This window comes from Kwoniella bestiolae, chromosome 1 (assembly GCF_000512585.2).
Source record: "Kwoniella bestiolae CBS 10118 chromosome 1, complete sequence".
Lineage (NCBI taxonomy): Eukaryota > Fungi > Basidiomycota > Tremellomycetes > Tremellales > Cryptococcaceae > Kwoniella > Kwoniella bestiolae.
In genome coordinates this window covers 867322-888946 of record NC_089241.1, presented here as the reverse complement: position 1 = coordinate 888946, position 21625 = coordinate 867322, and the positions used below count along the sequence as shown (strand labels likewise).

The window sequence follows — 21625 nt, the reverse complement described above, 5'->3', positions numbered from 1 at the left end:
TAATCTTGACATTTAGGTAGGTTAGGAAAAACTTCCACTGAATTCGATGAGTGAAGTAGGTTTTCGAGAAGTATTTAGATTTGCTAGAGTTACAACAACAACAAAGTTTGTAGACGATCACTAGCAGATAGTTCTATCACACGTCCAGTCAAAAGGAATGAAGGAAGCGAGTCCCTGTGTTTGTTTGTTTTGGTGTTTGGTTTTTCTTCTTGGCCGATTGAGATAAGATGTTTTGCTGTGTATGAAATGTTTTTAGTACATCACAGTCTCATTTGACCTCAAAGTTCACTTGAGATTAACTTTCATTACACTGCCGCGGAGTGATACCGCGTCATTGATATTTTGGTCTGAAAGGAAGCGGGGTGAAAGGATGGACGGGCATGAAACTCATTCTATGATGGTGCTAACAATAGTTCGTGCAGTATTGCATCATTCTATTTTATGAATTTTTCGAAAAGCCAGGTGCCATCACTCCAGAATGGGGAGAATTGTGATGAAAGAGGCTCATACCTGGTTCTGAGACTTGCAGCTGGGTCATCCGCTTACATAGCAGACTCTGAGTTTGGGTACCCCAATCTACTGTACAGGGTCATTTCGTCTACAGCATGACAAACCAGTCTTTCACGTCACGAGTATTACAGACAAATCTTCATCTGATGATTAACAACTGTATTGACACCGTACTCGGTGCTTCATGCTCAAAATTGGGACAAAGGGCTCCAGATCGAAACTACATCACAAAAAAGCTCTGATCGCCCCATACGCTTCAGCCACATCAGGATCCACATCCTTTTGATCATTCTCGTCTGTTCCCTCTAACAGGGATCTAAGCCGTTCAGCTCGGATAGCTTGTCCCTCCTGGTAAGTTGACTGAGTGTTCTGATTATATCTCACAATGGTCGATCCCAATTCTTGCTCTTGAGATCCTGCGACCAGCCTATTTCTCAGTGTTAGATTCTTGATGGTACTTTGCAAATCTATTGAAAAGTCGAAAGTTGCCCCTGGTGCCTTGAGGATATCCCATTGATCTGAGGCCCTTGAATTTTCCTGCCGTAGTCTGGGGTCTGTCAGATCTTGGTCCTGCGGATAGAAGGTCTCATCGCAAATCTCACAGCTAGGTAGGAAACAGGTTGTGTCTGCTTCCTCTTTGTCCTTCTCCTTGAGGTCACGCTGAGGCTCAGTCTCAGAAACCCTTCGTATATCTGGTTTCGCAGAATTATGAGATGTCATGTTCGTTCTTCTCCACCATCCCCTTGATTGTTGGAAACCCCAAGCCTTTTTGCAGAAAGTTGCGACCTCACGATATGTTTTGATGAAGCTTGAGAGCAATCACCGGTTGGTGCTATCGGCGGGGAGTGAACGTGCCCCTATCTCATCCAGAGCGGATTCTTGTGTGTTGAGGTCATGCCTTGTAGATGGGGTTGACGGCGGGTCGGGTATCACGTTCCATGAGGCCTCCAAACTCTCCTCGGAGGATGCAGGATCTGCATCGAATTCCTCTGTAAACCTACAAATAATGTCGCTCAGTCATTGCCAATGGCTCTGAGAATGGTCATGGGAAAAACCCACCTGCCCATGGTACGAGAGGAACTTACGGACTCTGAAGTACCGCGAGGTGTGATCTCAGGATGCTCCGCGTTGATGGAAGGGGCGGCAAGCTGTGAAGAACTTCTCGTTCGCGCTGCAGGGATATTAGCATCGTGCAGAGAGGTTGATTCTCTAGGTGAATCCACTTCGGGCACATTGTCTATGCCAGTATTGGGCACAGCTGACACCAGAGCTCCGGCTGCCATGATACGCTTGGAAGGAGTACTATCATGTTCCAAATTGGTATCGCTGGTCGTGGCATAATTGTACCCCGAGCCCGGGTACACTACCCCTTCGCCAGTCCGTGAATGACCTTGTTGTATCGTATTATCACTGCGTGACATAGTTTAAGTTTGGAGAAATATACCAGTGACTTGATTCCTGGTCTGTTCAAGTGAACGGTGTGGACTAAGGTCCCTGCTGTGCGATATAAGCTCGGCTGTCAATATGCTATATCGAGGTGTGAAATTGGATCGACATGTCTGATCAATGATGATCAAAGCAGAAACAGAGAGTGGCAAACGCTCAGCTCAGTAGGTCTACTCGAGCTTGACATTCTCTCTGATCGCACTACCGTCGAGCCAGGACCACAACTCCATCACCGAGATATGCTCTGACCGAGCATTGTCATAAAGGAGGTGAATAGTACCTCAGAAACACGCACATTGAATAAAGGAACAACGCTTAATGACGCGTTGTAGTAGATTTTGATGTCATGAGGAACCTGGATACGCAATGCCAGTGATACGAGGAAACTGCATAGGACCCTTTGATCCACCAGTGTCAGTGGCTCTTCTCAGTTGAGTGAAAGAAATCCGATGCTGTTCGCCAACAGACATACTTCATATATTAACAAGACGCCAAACAAAACAGAAGATATATCTACGGATGGGAAAGCGACATCGAAACAGCTCGAAAGTACCATAAGTTGCCTCTATTGAAGCCTAGCTACGATATGTAAATTTCCCATAAGCTCGGAGAACGTCCAGTCTTCGCTGCAGCACCCTCAAAACCTATACGCTCTGGATTCCTCCTCACTCAACCTCTCCTGCAACGTAATAATCTGGGAATATAAACTCCTTATCTTTCTTTCATCTTCTGTCTCTGGCTGTTCCTCTGCCTCATCGGCTGTTCCCCAGTATCTCGGGTACAAGCTCTTCTGCGACTGCTCCCTGGCCAGATCTTCATCTGTTTTCCTTCTTTGCTCTCTAATTTCGCTCAGAGCATCTTGCAAGGTTGTGGGTTCTTCCGGCTTTATATGGCTGAACCAGTCGTCCTCTGAGGTGGGACTGTGCCCTGAGGACTCAGAATTGTATTCGTCGGCGTCAAAAGCGGAATGGTCATTGGGAAGTTGGCTGATCCAATGAGCTATATGAGAAGAACCTGATGTTTGGCTAAAGTTGGGTTGAGACACATAATTTTGGTATTTTTCTCTAGCCGTCTCGGGTGTGATCTGGCCGTACATATCTGCTTCAATCTCGGCACAGGTTCTAGGGTTCTCTTGAGAAATTGTGGATGATCGACTGCTGAGATGTCTGTTCTTCCATGCGTCCAACCTCCCCTTGCCAGGGAGCTGGAATGGTCGAGAGTTGATATAGCGTCTGAAAAGTCGACTGCCCATGTCAGAGGCGCTGTGAGGGATGAAAGATGGTCTGCTGAATCCACTGAAGAAGGAGGCAAACCGACTTCTGACACTGGATCTGGATGTGGCTGTAGCTTGGTCATTGGCTGAGTGATGATCATCAAGCCGCTCCTCGACTGGCAAAGGTGGACTACTATTCGAGTGATTGTCAGCTCAGCGAGATTTGGCCCAGCTGGACAAGAGACACTCACTGTGTAATCTGATCTGAAGCGTTCTGCGCGGCTAATTGCTGCTCGAATCTCTCTCGCAAGGTCTTTCTGTACTCCTCCGCTGGGTCCACAGTGGTATCTGCATAAGGGTCATCCCAATACTCATTACTAATCCTTCGAAGGACTTCGGGGTCGATTTCTTGATCGATATTCGATATAATCTGAGTAGAAAATTGCGAGATCCCTCCACTGTTAGACCGAGCGCTTGATCGTCGACTCCTAGGTCTGCCATGGACACTGTGCGTTCTGTGCAGCGAGCTGGCCCGGGATGAGCCGAGGGAGGTTTGCGAGTAATCAGGTCCTCGGCCCAGAACAGGTCCCAACGGCGCTGAGTAGTTTTGTTCGTCGCTTGATTCTTGTATAGGTTCTAGAGGTGCTCGTCCCAAAGAGTGACCGATGTCAGAGTCTGCAGATATCGTAGACGAATCATCGGAGTCTTCGGATAACACAGAATAATCATCGGGATATTCGTAAAGCCTGGGAGGAGGGGGAGCGGTTGCTGAAGGAGTATGAGCTGATCCTGAGGATGTGATTCCAGCTCCTGGTCTTCCTTGACCAAATGGCATGAGCCCAAAGGGCATATCAGTAGCACTGGCCTCTGAGTGATTGGAATCGTCCTCTTCGACGGAATTTGATACACCTGTGCTATCCATGGCGCTCGCAGGATTAAGATAAACCCGTTGGGGCATTGGATGCTTTAGAGACTCAATCGAGGAGTTTGACAATGTCCCCAGCGAGTTGTTCGATAGAGATGATACATCAGAATACCGGCGAGAGACATTGTCGTCAGGTTCGAACACAGATTCCCCTGAGCCGTATGCGGAGTCGATAGGACCCGAATTGTTGGGCTGCTTGTAGGCATCCTCTGATCTGAATCTGGCCCCAAGACTTCTGCTTGAAAGGGAATGTCGTAGGGTATTGGTGAGGTTGTGAAAGGTTTGGACCATTTGGAACGGGAAGCTGATCCAGCAGAATGGGTGCTGTCAAGGCTGGCTCTTGAGGACGTCGGACTTCCTGAATTGAGGGGCATGGAGACGGTGAACATCATGGGATAGGGGCGATGACGGATGCTGGGATTGGTTCTGATATCAATCGAGGTCTACGATGATGATGTTGCTAATGATCGCAGGTTTGTGAGGTTGTTACAGGGCTGTCTTATAATCAGATGCGTTGATTAGCGGGTCAGTGAGTGAGAATGGATGGGTGGCGAACTCAAGTCGATCAATAAGGATATCGCCTTCTGATATGTGACTGAAGACCATACCAAGCACTCCAACACCATGACACCTAGGCTCCGACTCGATGTCAAAGGAAATCAATCTTTATCTGACAGTTACCAAAGAAAGGATGTCATTTGGCACACCCAAGGCGTTTCGAATTTACACGAGTTTGGCACTTTTGCACTATCGAGTGGAAGCGATATCCACCATGGTAGTGAGGCTGCCCTCTCCTGCCCCCACTTCCCCCGCAATGGTGATGCAGGGCATAGTCAGCTGTTATAACAGCACTTTGCAGGATGGGTATGAATCAGCAATGTCTTGATCTGTTGGTGGATTAGGATGCCACATCTGTGCGCCACGCGTTAAACATTGGACCCTGAACTTCAGTAACCTATATAAACCCCATACGAGACAACAAAGACTTGATTCACGCGTTCTATCCAACCCAACCATTCATACAAGACAAGACATCCCAAACATAACATCGTCCAATTATCAAATAGCATAGCTAGTCTGGCCAGTCTAAATATACCCAGCATATCCATACGAATCCTGCAGTGAAGATCACAGGAGCAGAATGATTGAAGACAAATACATCGGACTGGGATTGGCGTTGGGTGGAACCTTTCTGATCGGGTGAGTGGGGTTAGGTAGCGCTTCCTGTTAAATCCTCGACTAAATTATACGGTCCTCTCAGGTCGAGTTTTATAATAACGAAGAAGGTGAGCAGACGGATGTTGTTGCTCCTTCGTGAGATGGTGTTAATGATGTTTTGTACACCAGGGCTTGAATGATGCCGCCAAGAAGGACATGAGCGAATACCCCCACTCGCATCAACGACAGACTGGACCACGAAATGCATGTAAGCCGTCGTCGATCACTTGAAGATGTAGCGATCGTAGCTAATAAGTCATTGCTAGCGGAGGATCTGTCGTATCTGCAGAATCCTATATGGTGGGCGGGTATGATAACCAGTGAGTTTCCCCTCTTTACCCTCCGTTCAACGCTGGGCTACAAGGCTAATGATCACGTCGTGTGACTGTAGTGGTCGTCGGTGAAGTAGCAAACTTTGCTGCGTACACGTTTGCACCAGCCATTCTAGTGACACCGTTGGGGGCAATGAGTGTGATCATTGGGTGAGTGTATTTTTAGGTCTAGGACAGGTCCAAGATGATGTAAGCTGATATACTACCGCAGTGCGATTCTCGCTTCATTTTTATTGGATGAAAAGCTAGGTAGGTTAGGAGTCTGTGGATGTGCCTCATGCATTGTGAGTGGCTCGGAATGACCAGGCGATGAGGTAACCCGTTGACGTGGGTCGAATCCGTAGATCGGATCCGTTATCATCGTGCTCCATGCTCCTTCGGATAAGGAAGTAGAGACTGTAGACGAGATCTTGACTTACGCAGCGAAGCCAGGTAAGTGCTCAGCCGCCTTGTCTCATTGTGTACCACTGATTGAACCCCCTATGCGCAGCCTTCTTATTCTACATCACCTTCGTTGCCGTCTTTTCTGTTTACATGATCTACCGCGTCGTTCCAACTCATGGTACTAGAAACCCAATGGTATACTTGTCGATATGTTCGTTGGTTGGAAGTGTTTCGGTCATGGCTATCAAGGTGAGCGATCGATTCCTTGTTTCCGAGGCTAAGCTAATCGACCATAACGACAGGGTTTCGGAGTTGCCCTCAAATTGACTTTTGCCGGAAACAATCAATTGACCCATATCAGTACATACGTGTTTGGAGTTGTAGTAGTGGGCTGCATCATGATCCAGATGGTGAGTAGTCCTCGATGGTGTGAACTATGCTGATCAGCTTTTCTGGCAGAACTACTTCAACAAAGCTTTGGATACATTCTCTACCAACGTGTACGTCCTCTCATTTCTAGTTTTGCAGTCTCAGGCTAACAATCAGACAGTGTAAATCCTATCTACTATGTCTTCTTCACTACCGCCACCATCATCGCGTCTGCTATCCTTTTCTCCGGTTTCAACACTCCTGGTGGAGTCAACACCATCTCTCTGATATGCGGCTTTTTGATCATCTTCATGGGTGTGTACTTGTTGAACATATCGAGAGAACCCGAAGCGCCACATCACGCTTCAAGTTTGGAGTCTGGATTGATGAGTGAGTGCAATTCGCCCTCTCGTATGTCGATCATGCAACTGATCGACGGTAACAGATCCACGAATGAGTATGTCGGGGCGGATGTCAATGGACTCCAATAATCCGACCTTATGGAACTACGGCTCAGTACCAGGCGGTGCCACATATGCTCCGGACGGATCATTACATTCCGCAGGACACGGTCGTCGAAGCAGTATATATCGAGCGCAAAATTCAACGCTATTCAATGCGTTTGAGGAGGAAGGTATGGCGTTAACCCAACTACCGGAAGAAGACGAGTCAGATGATGAGTCAGGAAGGAGAGAACAGAATCAAGGACCAGGTCGGAATCTAGTTGGTAAGAAAAGCAGGGACGAGGTTGCTGGTGGGAGACATCCGGCTTATCAGGAATCAGGGAGATAAGTTGTCATAGAGTCAAAGAGCACATACCCACACGGATATTGGATTCGGTACGTCAGTCAGACAATGCATGGTTTAGTTCGGTTGTGATGGTGGCTTCCATGCGATGCGTTCTGGTTGGCGAAACTACTGATTCCGTCGAAATGGTCGGGGAGCGGAGTTGCTCGTATGGAAGCGGTATGACAAAGGAAAGGGCAAAGGAAGAACCATTTCTTACAATGGGTGCAATCTCATGAGTGGCCACTCCTCTGTACCGACTGGTAGATGAGATCTTGAATAATAGCTGTCGCATGGAAACGTTTGCCTTTATAACATTAGAACAATCATCTTCACCCTTGTAACATCAAAATCTCAGCTAGAAGTCAAATCGTCCAGTATGCCTTACCAGCTCAAGCCCCATGCTTTTTCTTCAAATGATAGCTGGCATATACTGAATCCGGAGTTTTCGCATCGAAAATTTCCGTCGAAGAGCTACAAAGCTTTCGCGGATCTGACCCGAAACTACTTGTCCAACACCAGATCGTACTTATCCTTCCATCATCCTTCACGTTCGACGCCGGCACAAAGACGAAGAGTTCAAGTATACAAGCAGCCTACTGGAGATCACGACGACTGGGAGACCGATTCCTCTGGATCTCAATGTAACGAGGAAGTGCACTTGGACAGTGAGGATGAGGGTTTGGATCCTGATACGAAGGAAAACTCGATTTACGGATTCATGGGGTTACACACTCACAGTCCACCCAGAACCGTCACCGATACTGGCTTGTTAGATCAAGCAGAGAATAGGCCGATGTCAGGTCATGACCATGATCATTGGTCTATGCCAGAGGAGAAATCGGACGCCGAGCACAGCACAAACTCTCCGCGAGGTCTGGCAAGGCCTTTCAATTGGATGACATCTCACGTTCACAGCAATACATTAGACCGACTTCTGGTGCCTTGGTCAGTCAAGAGATTGATGCACCGAGCGTTCAGGGGTAACGTATCCAGGTAATTGGTAGAAGCACACAATCAAGCAAATACACATACACTAACGAGGCATACATGTGATGCATACACAAACAACGCTTCAGTGCTTGTTAGCATGTTAAATTGGAGGGCCAAGCACAGCTTTTTCTCACGTATGATAGGACCGCTCGATGAGACGTCTGAGATTGGACCGAACATCCACCTGAAAGGAGATTCCAGTTCCGTCGTATTGTTCCTTTGATGGATGTCTGGAACCTTTGTCAATGATATCTAGGAGCAAGGGTCCAGGCGACAAGTCAGATGAACAAGTTGGGCCATGCAAAAAGGGGTTCAAACCTGTTTGTGTCCGTACGCTATCCGCCAAGTATAAGCCACCATGAGAGATTGATCATCCTTTCAAGTCATCAATCCAATCATATCACACAAAGACATGGATATATGATGATGATGAAATGAAATGTGTGGGAGTTTGAGGATGATACATGTTCCACTTTATATGCTCCTCTTTATAATCGTCTGAGACGAATCGAGTAGTGATTCACGACGATCACGTACTGTTGTTTCTCTTTGGAACTCAGATACTCACCCCTTACGCTCTTTATTTCATTCATTCTTATTTACATTTGCACTCTCATTGTATCTCTTCCTCGTCACTTCTCACTCCATAACTCACCTCTCTATCCCACCAATCATGAAATTCACCACCGCTCTGTTAAATTTGGCTCTTTTAGGGTTGGCAAGTGCTGCTACTTTCACCAATAAAAGTTCGACTCTTTTGTAGAGTATATGGATTTTGAGCAGATCTTGAGAGCTGACGCCTCTGTTCAGCCTCTTCGGTGGGTCTATGATATCGTCGGATGTAAGAATGTATGTACTGACTAGTCGTATCCCCCTTCAGTGATGATCATGCTCCGGATCCTTTTATTGGTACGTGTTCCGCTATTCTTGACCGATGGCCCGGCTGATACCTTGATTACAGTATATGACCATGACACCTCGTGAGCTACAGCTACAGAAAAGTGAACGAGGGGAAGTATTAACCCGACTTATAGCTCCTATCTTTACATGCGGACTAGCGACGATGGTCTTCGAGTCACCAAGAGTCCAACTTTAGAGTACGTAATGTACCTGCTTACAGCGATGTACCCCTATCTGACACTGTGATACAGCGCTATAAGGAACGTTGCCAACGAGAAGCTCGTCTTTCAAAATCAACACATGAGAGACAAGCCTAGTGTCTGGGCGGGAGGTGGGTTATACGTGTATTGAGACGGATCTAGATTGCTGATCAAACCAAATTAACTAGAAATTCACAAGATCGATGGGAATTGGTACATCTACTATTCGCATGCAGATGCGATTTGGGTGGTATCCGGAGGAAGTGACGTAGGTCTCGTTTAATCAAGCGTTCATAAGTCACGCTGACAGGATATGCGATGTATAGCCCGTTGGCGAGTATAAAGACCCCGTCAAGCTCTATGACCGAGGATGGAGGTGAGTGACAGATGTCCTTGATCTGAGAATTATGGCTGATATCGGCTTACAACGTCCTTTAGTCTCGACAACTCTGTCTTGAAATTTGGTGGAAACAATTACATGATCTTCTCTTGCCATTCGAAAGACGTCTCGGATGATGATATTGGAGGATCATCGATATGTATCTCGCCTCTCGTCACTCCCACCAAGATTGATCAAGAGCAGGTGACCGTTGTCAGTCGACCCGAGGAGTCATGGGAGCAGACCGGTGGTAACACCAATGAAGGCCCTCAAGCTTTTACATGGGCAGGTCAGACATAGTGAGTTGTGTCTGTATCTGAGCTCACTGGACCGAGCTGATCTGTCCTATGACTACAGCATTATCTACTCGGTCAGCTTCTGCTCGACTCCCAATTACGCACTTGCCTTGGTTAGTCTACCGAGATTAGGTCCTCTCTTGTAGACCGGCACTGACGAACAGACTGCAGATCCATTTGACCGGTGATGACCCGATGGATGCCGCTGCTTGGACCAAAAAGAAGGACGGGCCAGTCTTCAAATCGGGTAATGGATACTACGGTCCTGGTCATAATGGGTAAGTCATTGGGTTTGCTGGATGACGGAAACTCCTGACAGTTCCTTCATAGAATGTTCATTTCTCCGGACGGTACTGAACTTTGGAATGTATATCATGCAACTTGGCATGCTGAGGGACAGTGGTGAGTAGCCCATTGGGTCTTACGAAAGTGCATCAAAATTTGATTTTCACAGAGCTGATGCTTGTTTCACTTCTTAGTGGCGCTGATCGAGCCTCTTTCGCAATGAAAGTTGACACGACCAATGGGCTCAACTTTGGAACTCCGGTAACGTAAGTGTTCTTTCCCCACGACCAACCAGCCATGTATGATACTCATCTGTTACCATTGTAGTCCAGGAGAGTACGAAGCACCGTCTGGTGAAGGTCCCACCGTGAACAAAGCTGTTGCGTATTCCAACGACAGTACTCCCAGTACTACGCCACTTACTGCAGCTACCACTATCGGAGCCAATGCACCCACCAAAGCACTTAAAGAGCCTACCTCTATTGGCTTGTTTGCGGTGGCCCAAGAGACCGTCACTGTTTGGGTTGACGAGCGAGCGGACACGGCGTCACAACCTAAAAGGAAGAGAGCTAGACTTGAAGCTGGAAATTACTAGACGAACTGCCGCCGGATGCTAATTCGGTGCCCGGATCGCACCTCCCGCACACCCCTTACTCTATCTGACGCACTTACCCCCTGCACATTTTCGAAACGCCTTTGAGATCCCATAGCTCCCATACAAGCCTAGGTAATTATGTATTTTATCATCGCTGTTGAAATCAGCACTGAAGTCCGCACGATCGGCAGAAAGTCAGAGAAGCTGTTCACCGGAGCGGGTATTTTTGTACATCTTCATCTACCCCCAAAATCACCTCATGATCGAGTAGAATGTCCTCCGTTGTCACAGCTGCCGATCATCTTAATGACGCATCGGGGTTTTGACGCCATTCCATTGTCGAAAGAATGAATTATTCGCCACGATCGCACCGCTTGACCCCGCTTGAAACTCAGCAATAAAGGATTCCCGTTTGCGGCGTATACATACCGGATACAGTACACAATGCACTCAGCTCTACGGATCTGAGCTTCGATCGATTGCATGCAATCTAGAAGAGCGTCCAGATATTTCTTCCAAGCCAGAACTTGAAAGACATTCGGGTGTTACCAGCTCGCATGAGAATTTTAGGCGGAGTTGATCAGCGGGATCGATCGCGCCCTTCTAGCCACCTCTTGCAGATCGACAGTTAGGTGGGCTTGCTGGGTTTCGCTCAAGTTGGCAATAAATGGAGCACTTCGGCTATCATGATTGGGCTTTCAAAAGGCGCTATTCGAAGGCAGGCGAAAATACCCAATCAAGCGAGATCTTGAAAAGGTATAAATAGGAGGGTGATGGAGCCAATGCGTCTGATAAGACTAAGATTCTGTTCAGTAACACTTCATATCTCTTTGGAAAGAACCCAAGACAAATACGATGTCCACTCATTCTCGGAATACCTCTACTACCACCACTGCCAGTTCAGCTCCCGGATCTATAAGGGAAATCACCGCTGGCCCTAATTTAACTTCAGCCTTCTCCGATTGGGATGGTAGTGAGACCAGCAGCCAACGAGGTCGACCCGAATCGATGAACAGTAATCCCAACACACGTCTTCCTCACTTACAGGACTATTCACCTCCGAGAAGTCCACCTCCCCCCGTTTATAGTGCGACCAGCGACATGCCATTCGCCTCTCATTCACGCGCACCATCTTACAATACCACACAACAAGAAGAAGCTACTGCCGGAGCGAGGGACTTGTCTAGGCAATCGTTCGTCGGTATTCCCGGTAGACCCATCGAGGGACTTCAAAGTAAGAATGGTGGTATGATAACGGGAAGGTCATCTTCGGCATCACAAGAAGCTGTGCAAAATCTTTCAGATACTCGTGCTCCTGCCGAGCTCTACTCGACTTTTACCGATTCGACTAGGCTGGACCATGCTCACTATGAGTCGAGAAGACGTGATCCTACCCAACAGCGAATTACCCATCAGCCCAGAAGGGGAGGATCTACCCCTTTGAACCCGCCAACTAGAGAATCTAGATCTCAATTGTGATGACAATGGAGAGCAGTAGAAAGATCAAGAGACTTTTCTCTCTCTCTATGTAATACAGATATGTACAGCATGTACTGTTTGACTTCCTTGACCAGCTTACCTAGTGCATCTTACAGGCATTGCTATGCACAATCATGCATAGTATGATCTCTCGACGACAGCGATAAGGACCGAGTTCACCGATGCATTCATCATCTTGCGGTATTACGTGTCTGGCACTGCTCACGCGAGACAAACCCCACCATTCACGTAGTGTCCCATGTGGGAGGAGAGATACCCGGTGATGTCGCATTCACAACTTGTATCACGAGCAAGAGAATAGCAGGCAGAAATGGAGGTGTCAATGTCGCGGTCACTTCGCCGACAACAATGGGGCTTCGTCGACCGCTGTCGGCGGGAGAACCGCCCAGGCGAAGTGCTTCGGAGAAGAGCGATGATAGGAACTCCGGGTCATCCAAGACAGTCTGTTATAAAGGAGGATGTGTTACTTTGCATCTCGCATGCTCACCCATACTTCAGCCGCTCCTTCACTACACCTAGCTACAGATCTTGAAATCATATCGCACGATGACAGCTGCAAACGGAACCAATGGTGATTCAAGCAAGTTCGCCGAAGATCCGCTTTATCAACAAACAATGTCTTTCATCCGGCCTAACTGGTTAAAGGAGAAGATGGAGGAAGGCGGGTTAGGCTTCTCTTTCGGAATGTCAATGACCTTCTCACCGGATGTAGCACAATTGGCCAAAGTAGCTGGATACACGGCGGTGTTGATCAACATGGAACATTGTCGCGCTGGTATTCAGACTGCCTGCGATATTGCCTGTGCATGTCTGAACATTGGGTGAGTGAGACGTCTAGAAACGTAGTGGATTCTGGTCAGCTGAGACGATCTCACGTGGGACAGTATCTCTCCTATCTGTGTAGTCCCTTCCTTACAGTCCGACTGGATCTCGAGATTACTCGATAACGGTGTTCAAGGTATCATCGTGAGTCCGGACAAACCTTGCTGCGCATTCGAAGTTGACAGAAGTGTAGGTACCTAGAACTGGAACAGCTGCCATGGCTAAAGAGCTCGTGAAATATTCCAAGTTCCGACCTTTGGTGAGCACTGATCCAATTTGATGCTGCCGGAAGAAGCTGATTGTCAATCCAACACGATCAGGGAGAGCGACCTTTGACTTTCACCCCACAAATGCAATACCAACTTCCTCACGCAGAATACGCTAAAATCGCTCAGAACAACACCACTTTGACTATGCCTATGATCGAGACTGTCGAAGGATTGGAGAACTGCGAGTAAGTGCCTTTTGTTGACGGCTTCTGGGGGATTATTGCTGATCAGCCATCACAGAGAGATTGCAGCTGTTGAAGGTGTAGATGCCATTTTCGTGGGAGCATGGGATCTTGCCGATGAGTAAGTACCCGTTCACGCCTGCACTTCTACTTAAGCTGACATGGTCGATACAGTATGGGCATTGGTGGACAACGTGACAGTCCGGTACTTTACGAAGCCTTGAGCAAAATCTGTCGGGCAGCTATGAAATATGGCAAATTCGTCGGGCTGGGTGGTTTAGAGCCTCGACCAGATATCATCGCTAGATTGCGAAAAGAATACGACTGTGTAAGGTATGTCATGGCTGGTAGAGATACTTCAGTGTTCCAAGCTGGTATGGCTGCTCAAGTCAAGACTATCAAGGAGATTGAGGCATCATCTTAAGTGGGACAGCCACAATGTCTTCATGCATTACTTCACATTCCGAAAACCATTGACATCGAGTAAAGAGCCATTCGCAAAATACTGGCATTTATATCAACGGGACTGTGTATTGTGTTCCCAGTCAAAATCCGTGAAAGCAGATAAACCGACACTGGCGAGCAGAGCGTCAATCCCTACTCCAGACATGTTGATACCTAGCGGATCTTCAGCCGTTCCTAATTCTGCTGTTCCCACCAGGCCATTGTTTGGCAGCGTCCACTGGTCCCATAAAGCGGTATCTTCCAAAGTTTCGAACAAAGTGGGGGAGATCGCGAGGCAGGGTCCGGAATTAGGTATTTGATTTGGTGGTATCACATCTTGAGGTATGGGTCGGACTTGTTGCTCGACGAACTCCATCTCGACAGGCTGTGACTGGACTTGATTGTGCGGTATGATTTCTTCTGTGAGGGAAGGTTGCTTCATCTTCGTCTTGACCTCGTTTGCTAGACCTCTGAATGCTTCGCGGTACTTGGTGGTTCCAGGCCAATCCTTGCAGAAATCATCTATCAGCTTTTCGCAGGTGACTACCTGTCTCACCGCGTCCCTGCACCACGACGAGATTTCTAAATTGAAATCATCGCCTTCACCCTCGATAAGCGTGTATACCAAAGTGACTGAAACGGTCACGATGTTGAATAGATGTACATAGTTCTCGGCGCAGCGCTTTTGTGCGTAAAGTTGTCCGTAGAGATCGATTGCTCTAGAGGCGGACTTTCTCAAGCGAGACATCCGGGATGGGTGGGTATGAGAGAATAACGGCGAGGGACGATAAAGTGCGGTGAGGAGAAGATTGTAGCATAGTTCCAAGAAAGGATTACGAGAGCCGTCCATCTGAGACAGAGGGGTAGAATCAAACCAGCCGTCGATTTTATTTCTCAGTTTGGCTAAGGTCTGTTCGCCTTGGGACTTTTGCGAGTCGTTTACTAGATAGACCTCGTTGAGAACTTGACCGTTTAGCTGACGAAGCAGGATCATATGACGAAAAAACTCCTCGGACTGACAGAGGTCAGGAACATAAGCTTAGCCATTGATTGGCATACTCATTTCTTGGCGTGATGACTCACGTTCATAGCCATTTGATACCTCGAAGATCCAATGACCCTTTTGGGCAATTGAATGGAGATGATGTCCTCCGGCACCGTTAAAGGCTTGGTCAAAGTTGAGGAAATCAACCGGTCCATACTAAAGATCGTCCAGAATAGTCTCCTGCGTGTGTCTTGTTCCGTTACAGTCAGACTCTCGTCTTCGCGGTGGAGCCCAAGATCGATCGCTAGTCGCGCAATCAAGCCTATTACTGCATGAGGACTGGTGTTTCCGAAGGCCATTATGGAGTATTGAGCGTACAATAGTAGTCCTGCAATGCACGACTGTGACGTCAAAGTTGAGATTATCAGTGGACACCCGATACCTATATTAGACACGTGCTTACGAGGGTATCTGCTCTGAGGACTGCCGGAAGATGGTCAAACGCATAGGCACGAAGCTTCTTCGAATGGTCGATTAATGCTGCTCCTCCTTTCTCCAAGACGTCACATCCGATAGCGAATATCATGAATAGTCTGTAGACCCTTATGTCGGGTTCGGGATATTCGGACATCGAGGGAGGTCGAGAAGATGTCATGGAGTAGATTGTGTGAAGGCTAAAAGGATGGGGAAAGTGAGTCAGAACTGATTTTGTGGTCCGTGTACTCACTCTTTCTCTATCAAGTCTCTTTCCAAGATGGGGTATATCCCGGAGATCCAATTGAAAAAGCTCTCAACAAGCTTTCTAGCCAAGGGATATGGTGGCCAGGTACTTAGCCCATTCTGCGCTTGACGTGAATCCTCATCGCTACTTCCCATAAAGTCTTCATCATCTTGGGAGGTTCCCAGCTGCTGGCCTATTGTGCCCTTAAATGAAGAACCCGCCTCCCTCCTGTCCGGCTCAGTCGTTAAAACCTGTCTTACTATTCTTTCTGCTAGTGTTGGGTGCGAACTGAGATTTTCGCTTCTAACAGGGCCGCTTGAAAAGTCTTGCAATGGTATTACTGGGAAGGCTGTGGGTGCTTCGTTATTGAGTAGTGTTGCGAATTGGTGTAAAGAGCTGCTTGCGATTAAACTCTCGTTTTCAGCGTGACTTGCCGAGGATGTGAGTTGAGCCAACTGAGTCTCAAGCTCCACGATACGGTCTCTTTGTGATGATGTTTCTGCTAAAAGGTCACGGACGAAGCTGAAACGTTGAATTAGCAATACTCATTGGATGTGATGATATATGACGTACTTGGGGTGGGACTTGTCCGATATCACGACATCGTAAATGCAAGTGAAACGCGACTTGACACATGTCCCACAGCTCGGTCTGGTTCTATCGCACTGAGAACGTTGTGTTGGTGAAGTTGCACACATTGCTCATGAAAGGACTGACCTTTTTCTTCCGCCTGTGACATCTTTGACAAGCTATGTTCGTCGCATCAACAGATCTACACGATAATCGCGGAACGATGGACGGGCTTGTTCTAAGTGCTGAGCTTGATTCGCCTGTTGACGAGGGTGATAATGGTATAACGTCTGACATCGTGAAGTTGGTCGATCGAATCGAATGACGTTTTGGAAGGAAAGAGAAAGTGAATACTTAGATTTTCATCGTATTACTGATGGAGAGTGCGTCGAGATAAGCTGTTTGTGGGGCTTCCAAGCTAAGACAACGCTTAAGCGCGCGTGTACCTCCCTTTCACCTTGCTACACATCGTGATGCGTCCCACACACGGTACATATTTCGACCTGGAGCTGATCATGCATCTTCGCCTGGGCTGCCCTGATGGCTATAGCTGGCAACATAGGCTTCTTATCTCTCAATCATATGCATTAAATTGGGAGTATCTACTGAAAAGGCCCATTTACGGGAGTGTTCGGGCACCCCTGCTCCAAGAATGCCCTGACATTGGCCATCGCGTCCCTTTCACCTCTATAAATCGTGCCTTCTGTATAAGCAGCGACATGGGGTGTTATCGTAACCCTCGGGTTGTTCTTGAAGTAATCCGGGATCACAGGTTCATTCTCAAACACGTCCAAGGCAGCTCTTTTCACTTTATCTCTCTTTAATGCATCGATGAGAGCTTCTTCGTTGATTGTCGGTCCTCTCGAACTGTTGATAATGAACACTCCATCTGACATTGAGGTCAGCGTACAGTCATCTCCGATATGCACATACCTTTCATTAGAGCGAATTGCTCGTAGTCTAAAATATGGTAAGTCTCCGACGTGTGAGGCGTAAGCACGGCGATAACGTCTGCTGTCTTGCACAACTCCTCCCTTGTAGCGTATGTAACCTCGAGCCTCGCCTCTTCTTCCTGAGGCAGACGGGTTCTGGTGTGGTAGATTGCGTTCACCCCGAATGCTTGACATTTCTTGACAAAGTCCTTGCCTATCCGCCCAAGACCAATCACACCTACCACGATGAAAGTCAGATTCTGAATACTGGTACTGCCGGAAGAGCCTTACCCAAAGTCAGACCCGCTGGATCAACGGTGAGTTCCACCTCGGCGTGATTCTTGCCAAGATTTGCTGCTCTCTCGGCCATCGTCAATCCCCTCAACACCGATAGAAAGAGAAGGACTGTGAAGTCGGCAGTCGCGAGAGTAACCGCATCTGGAGTATTGGTGAAATACTTCGCAGTGATAGTCAGCTTTTGATTCAAAAGTTGATGTAGCATTGCGAGCGCAACTTACACAGCCATGTGCCGATATATCATTAACTCTGACATTGTCATACCCCGTTCCGCACTGAGCGAAGCAGCCAACCTCTGTGGTATTCCCGTATCAGTCTTCTCCATTTTGATACTTTCTGCACTCACTGTTTCCATTCTGCCAAAGGGGTCCCAACAGATCTTCATCCATGGGCGCATAGCTACCATTCGCGAAAAATAGGAATGCAGCCTCAAAGGGACCTTCCGTTTCACATAATCGCTTGATCTCAGATTTCACCTACGGTCAAATTGCTTATCAGCAACTGCATGTCTCAGCGTGATTAGGCCTACCTTATCCCTTGGACCTCTATTGATCATATGAACATCGTAATCCTCACACAATTGCTTGAACTCGTCAAGAGCACCTGCAGCTGGACCAACTCCGAGAAGCTTTCTCTTGCTCGTTTTGGCCATTGTAACTTCAGAATAGCGGTTGCTCCAGAATACTGCCTGAAGTCTCCCAAGGCCACTCGTAGATAAGAGCGCAAACAATCCATCGCTTCACATCTGAGATTCGGGAGAGTCGGCCTTCGGAATGTGTGGTTGTTTTCCGACGCCCGACCGACTGTCGGCTGAAGCGCCGACAGGAACGAAGTCCGTTCCTGCTCCCAAATTAGATTGCCAATTAAGCGTTGTTTGTCCTGAACAGTGCATCGCGAGCCAAATGGTCTCTGACCTGCTTATCGCCAACACGCATCGATTGACGGCGATGCAGCCGACCTCGCACATGATGAATTCCTCAGACTCTTCTGGGCGCGATACGGAGATAGATACCTCTATCAAGAATGAAGAGCTGAGAAGCTTATAAAAGCCTTGCTTTTGGCTTGCTTGGGCTCTTAGAGATTCTTTCGTCATCGATCGATCGACTTCCCGTCCAGAACAAGCAACGAACCGAAAATGGCAACGACAATTGGCGAAAATGTCGGAGCGGGTTTGACCCTGGCGAGGTCCAACTCGTCCGGTAGACAACAACATCTCGAACCCACAACATTTGTCAACCCGACCGGTAAATCTACCAGAGGTCCATGGCAAAAGTTCGTGTCATGGATCTGGGATCCCGACTACTATGAGAAATCCGATGCCGAACGGAAACTTGTCTTCAAGCTCGATTGTGCTCTATTGAGCTTGTTGTGTTTTGGATGGCTGATGAAGTACATCGATCAAACCAATTTGGCGAACGCTTATGTTTCTGGTCTGAAGGAGGATCTGCACATGTACGTGATCCGCTTTTTGCCTAGCTTTTAGGGGGAACTGCTCTAATGATACATCCCCAACAGCGAAGGGAACCAATATACGTGGATGCAGACCATATATAACGTCGTAAGTACTGTCGAAGTAACGAGACCCGGGTTGAACGCATGACTCACCGTCAGTATCAATGCAGGTCATCTGCGTCATGCAAATACCTTCAAACATGATCGTCCTGAAGGTCAGACCATCCTGGTGGTTGTCCATGTGTGAGATTGGCTGGGCAATCTTCACATTCGCTCAAGCTGGAGCCCAAAATTACCAACAGATGTAAGTGGCACTGTTGGGACGAGCGATTCCTGCCTGCCCTTCAGGATAAATCGCTGATACGACCTTTCGACTTCGTGACAGGTATGCATTCCGGTTCTTCGTAGCCCTGTTCGAGGCGGCCTTTCAGCCTGTGGCATATTTCATCCTTGGCTCATGGTACACCAAATCCGAACTTGCCAAACGAGCTTCAATTTTTTACGTCTCCGGACCAATCGGTCAAGCTTTCTCTGGGTTTCTTCAAGCCGCTATCTACAAGAACATGGATGGATTGCAAGGACTGGCGGGCTGGAGATGGCTGTATCTAATATGTGGCGAGTGCATGCTCCATCTCTCACCCAGAACACCCCTGTTCGAAGCTAAAAAATTGATTAAATCTGCACTTCCACAGGCATCATGACTATTCCGTGCGGAATTGCCATTTTCTTCTTCTTACCGGACTTCCCCGATAACTGTAACTCGTGGTTTATCACCGAGGAAGAGAAAGAACTGGCCAAGGCTCGTTGTGCGAAGAACGGTACGATTGCCATGTCGGACGCTCTTAATTTCAGAACTTTCAAGCGGGTCATCGTAACGTGGCACTTCTGGTTGCTCATTCCCACATACGTCCTATACGCCTACGGTATCCAGAACTACAACTACTTTGGTATCTACCTGAAAGCGGCTGGTTACTCAGTCAGTATGAGAAACATCCTGCCTTCTTGTGCTAACTTGGTCGGTATCATTCCTCAACTGGTTTGGGGTTGGTGTTCGGACCGGTTCCGAAGTAGATACGCATGGTGCCTCATCCCCTGTCTTTGGGGTTTGTGTCCCACGGTCATCTTGGCTGTCTATCCCGATTCGAATACCTTGAAAGTCTTTGCTTTCATGGTCACCGGGACTTACTTTGTCACTCATATCTGGTGGAGTTGGGTCAACGAGATCTGCCATGGTAGTATGGAGGAAAGAGCGTTTATCATCGCTTCCATCAATTGTGCTTTCTACGCGTGAGTTACCCCATCTCTTCATCTCTTATGGCTTGTATGTTGTCATGATACATAGGCTGATCACAGACGATGTTCTGGAACACAGCTGTAATGCCTGGCTGCCGACTATCATTTTCCTCCAAACGGAAGCTCCGACGTTCCCTAAAGGTTACCCTACGGTGTTGGCCTGCAACTGCGGAGGTATGATCGGCTTCACGATCATCTGGTTCATGCACAAGAGACAACTGAGGCGAGAGGAAGCCGCTATGGTCGGGACGGTGGAGGAAGCGGGGGTACCGATGGAACAGATCGATGAGAAGCCGGCGGATGATAAGGATGCCACTCGAGTAGCTGTCTTGAAGGCGTAGCTTTCTGCGGTTATGTCAGCTCGCGGGTATGGATGACCCGCGATGCTAAGTAATGATTCATTTTGCTGGGTGTGAATAGATACATGGCAGATGTTAGGTAAATTGATTCACGATGTTGTTTGAAGCGTTGTCTTTCGGGAGTCGTATAGTGAACCCAAGATAGTATGGTTAGCTAGTTGTAGAATGGAATGCCTTCGTTATTATGAATGCGATGTCGTTTGCCATGAACCCCCTCGTACAAATGAGCACAACCCGGTTGATCAGGATCCTGAGGCAATATCAGGCACCTGGTTCCAGAACAAGGTTCCGAAAGGAGAATTTTGTCTTTCCTTCCCTTTCCTGCTGCTGGTGGCGTTGAGGATTGTGGGTCTACCCCGCAGCATTACGAGATCCCGCCCCTGCAGCCGGTTTCACCAACCTGCGCGAAACGTTCATGCACAAGACTCTGCTTCTAAGGGAAACCGTCTGTTCAGATGTCTAGGTTTTTACGTGAAATATTTAAAGTTTTAACGTTATGTCGATCCTATTTTTAGTCATCGGCAGGCTTAGGCTTTGTAGGTGACGTTGAAAAGGCTTTTGTCGCATTCACCGTTCGACCGCAAATCGCAATTGGTAATGATTCATTGCATTTATATATGGTTCGTAGACTACGGTTCATCATATGATAGGATCTACGAGCTATTTTTATACCTCCTTGCGTTCCTGTGGATCGTTGGAACGAAATCAAACGTTCCGGTGAAGTTCTGGCTTTACCTTCTAGCTTGTATGTATGTATATCTTTACCTGTACTGTATTTGGTTCAATCCTAACTATATTTTATTCGTTGCAGATCTTTTTTGAGACCTCGACACATGTCATCGATTGGTCGACCCGCAGAACACGTAACGTGCGCAGCTACACAACTTCAGCCTTTCTTTCCTAGATCTATTCTACAGATGAACAAAAATAGAACGAATTCAAGTTATTTTTGACTCTGTCATACTGTA

The 21625-nt window shown here is 47.6% G+C and overlaps 11 protein-coding genes across 11 annotated transcripts; 6 read left to right on the top strand and 5 right to left on the bottom strand.

Annotated features, from left to right (window-relative positions):
- Positions 1 to 735: 735 nt before the first annotated feature.
- On the bottom strand, positions 736 to 1230 carry I302_100334 (uncharacterized protein; the record flags this gene model as incomplete). Its single annotated transcript, XM_019190351.1, has 1 exon — positions 736 to 1230. The coding sequence occupies one exon, from the start codon at positions 1228 to 1230 to the stop codon at positions 736 to 738; it is 495 nt and encodes a 164-aa protein (XP_019047099.1).
- A 99-nt stretch (positions 1231 to 1329) lies between these two features.
- Positions 1330 to 1931, bottom strand: I302_100333 (uncharacterized protein; the record flags this gene model as incomplete). The annotated part of the gene is made up of 2 exons (XM_019190350.1): positions 1330 to 1507; positions 1570 to 1931. The coding sequence occupies 2 exons, from the start codon at positions 1929 to 1931 to the stop codon at positions 1330 to 1332; spliced, it is 540 nt and encodes a 179-aa protein (XP_019047098.1).
- Positions 1932 to 2593: 662 nt separating this feature from the next.
- On the bottom strand, positions 2594 to 4385 carry I302_100332 (uncharacterized protein; the record flags this gene model as incomplete). The annotated part of the gene is made up of 2 exons (XM_019190349.1): positions 2594 to 3362; positions 3421 to 4385. 2 exons carry the CDS (start codon positions 4383 to 4385, stop codon positions 2594 to 2596), a joined length of 1734 nt encoding a protein of 577 aa, XP_019047097.1.
- An 850-nt stretch (positions 4386 to 5235) lies between these two features.
- On the top strand, positions 5236 to 7189 carry I302_100331 (uncharacterized protein; the record flags this gene model as incomplete). The annotated part of the gene is made up of 12 exons (XM_019190348.1): positions 5236 to 5294; positions 5356 to 5380; positions 5442 to 5520; positions 5579 to 5632; positions 5704 to 5794; positions 5856 to 5928; positions 5989 to 6076; positions 6135 to 6277; positions 6331 to 6438; positions 6488 to 6528; positions 6579 to 6787; positions 6843 to 7189. The coding sequence occupies 12 exons, from the start codon at positions 5236 to 5238 to the stop codon at positions 7187 to 7189; spliced, it is 1317 nt and encodes a 438-aa protein (XP_019047096.1).
- A 373-nt stretch (positions 7190 to 7562) lies between these two features.
- I302_100330 (uncharacterized protein) lies at positions 7563 to 8183 on the top strand (the record flags this gene model as incomplete). Its single annotated transcript, XM_019190347.1, has 1 exon — positions 7563 to 8183. One exon carries the CDS (start codon positions 7563 to 7565, stop codon positions 8181 to 8183), a length of 621 nt encoding a protein of 206 aa, XP_019047095.1.
- A 666-nt stretch (positions 8184 to 8849) lies between these two features.
- On the top strand, positions 8850 to 10831 carry I302_100329 (uncharacterized protein; the record flags this gene model as incomplete). Its single annotated transcript, XM_019190346.2, has 13 exons — positions 8850 to 8890; positions 9057 to 9085; positions 9138 to 9156; positions 9211 to 9273; positions 9328 to 9407; positions 9465 to 9544; positions 9603 to 9652; positions 9715 to 9954; positions 10013 to 10064; positions 10123 to 10229; positions 10282 to 10353; positions 10431 to 10502; positions 10564 to 10831. The coding sequence occupies 13 exons, from the start codon at positions 8850 to 8852 to the stop codon at positions 10829 to 10831; spliced, it is 1173 nt and encodes a 390-aa protein (XP_019047094.2).
- An 855-nt stretch (positions 10832 to 11686) lies between these two features.
- I302_100328 (uncharacterized protein) lies at positions 11687 to 12310 on the top strand (the record flags this gene model as incomplete). Its single annotated transcript, XM_019190345.1, has 1 exon — positions 11687 to 12310. The coding sequence occupies one exon, from the start codon at positions 11687 to 11689 to the stop codon at positions 12308 to 12310; it is 624 nt and encodes a 207-aa protein (XP_019047093.1).
- A 567-nt stretch (positions 12311 to 12877) lies between these two features.
- On the top strand, positions 12878 to 14028 carry I302_100327 (uncharacterized protein; the record flags this gene model as incomplete). Its single annotated transcript, XM_019190344.1, has 6 exons — positions 12878 to 13152; positions 13216 to 13297; positions 13347 to 13412; positions 13474 to 13607; positions 13663 to 13725; positions 13779 to 14028. 6 exons carry the CDS (start codon positions 12878 to 12880, stop codon positions 14026 to 14028), a joined length of 870 nt encoding a protein of 289 aa, XP_019047092.1.
- Positions 14029 to 14121: 93 nt separating this feature from the next.
- Positions 14122 to 16621, bottom strand: I302_100326 (uncharacterized protein; the record flags this gene model as incomplete). The annotated part of the gene is made up of 6 exons (XM_019190343.2): positions 14122 to 15063; positions 15132 to 15434; positions 15497 to 15707; positions 15761 to 16276; positions 16328 to 16419; positions 16472 to 16621. 6 exons carry the CDS (start codon positions 16619 to 16621, stop codon positions 14122 to 14124), a joined length of 2214 nt encoding a protein of 737 aa, XP_019047091.2.
- Positions 16622 to 16926: 305 nt separating this feature from the next.
- I302_100325 (uncharacterized protein) lies at positions 16927 to 18205 on the bottom strand (the record flags this gene model as incomplete). The annotated part of the gene is made up of 6 exons (XM_019190342.1): positions 16927 to 17213; positions 17258 to 17494; positions 17548 to 17713; positions 17775 to 17848; positions 17900 to 18029; positions 18083 to 18205. 6 exons carry the CDS (start codon positions 18203 to 18205, stop codon positions 16927 to 16929), a joined length of 1017 nt encoding a protein of 338 aa, XP_019047090.1.
- Positions 18206 to 18688: 483 nt separating this feature from the next.
- I302_100324 (uncharacterized protein) lies at positions 18689 to 20639 on the top strand (the record flags this gene model as incomplete). Its single annotated transcript, XM_065869063.1, has 6 exons — positions 18689 to 19005; positions 19069 to 19111; positions 19176 to 19309; positions 19391 to 19620; positions 19698 to 20292; positions 20378 to 20639. The coding sequence occupies 6 exons, from the start codon at positions 18689 to 18691 to the stop codon at positions 20637 to 20639; spliced, it is 1581 nt and encodes a 526-aa protein (XP_065725135.1).
- Between the last annotated feature and the right edge of the window lie 986 nt (positions 20640 to 21625).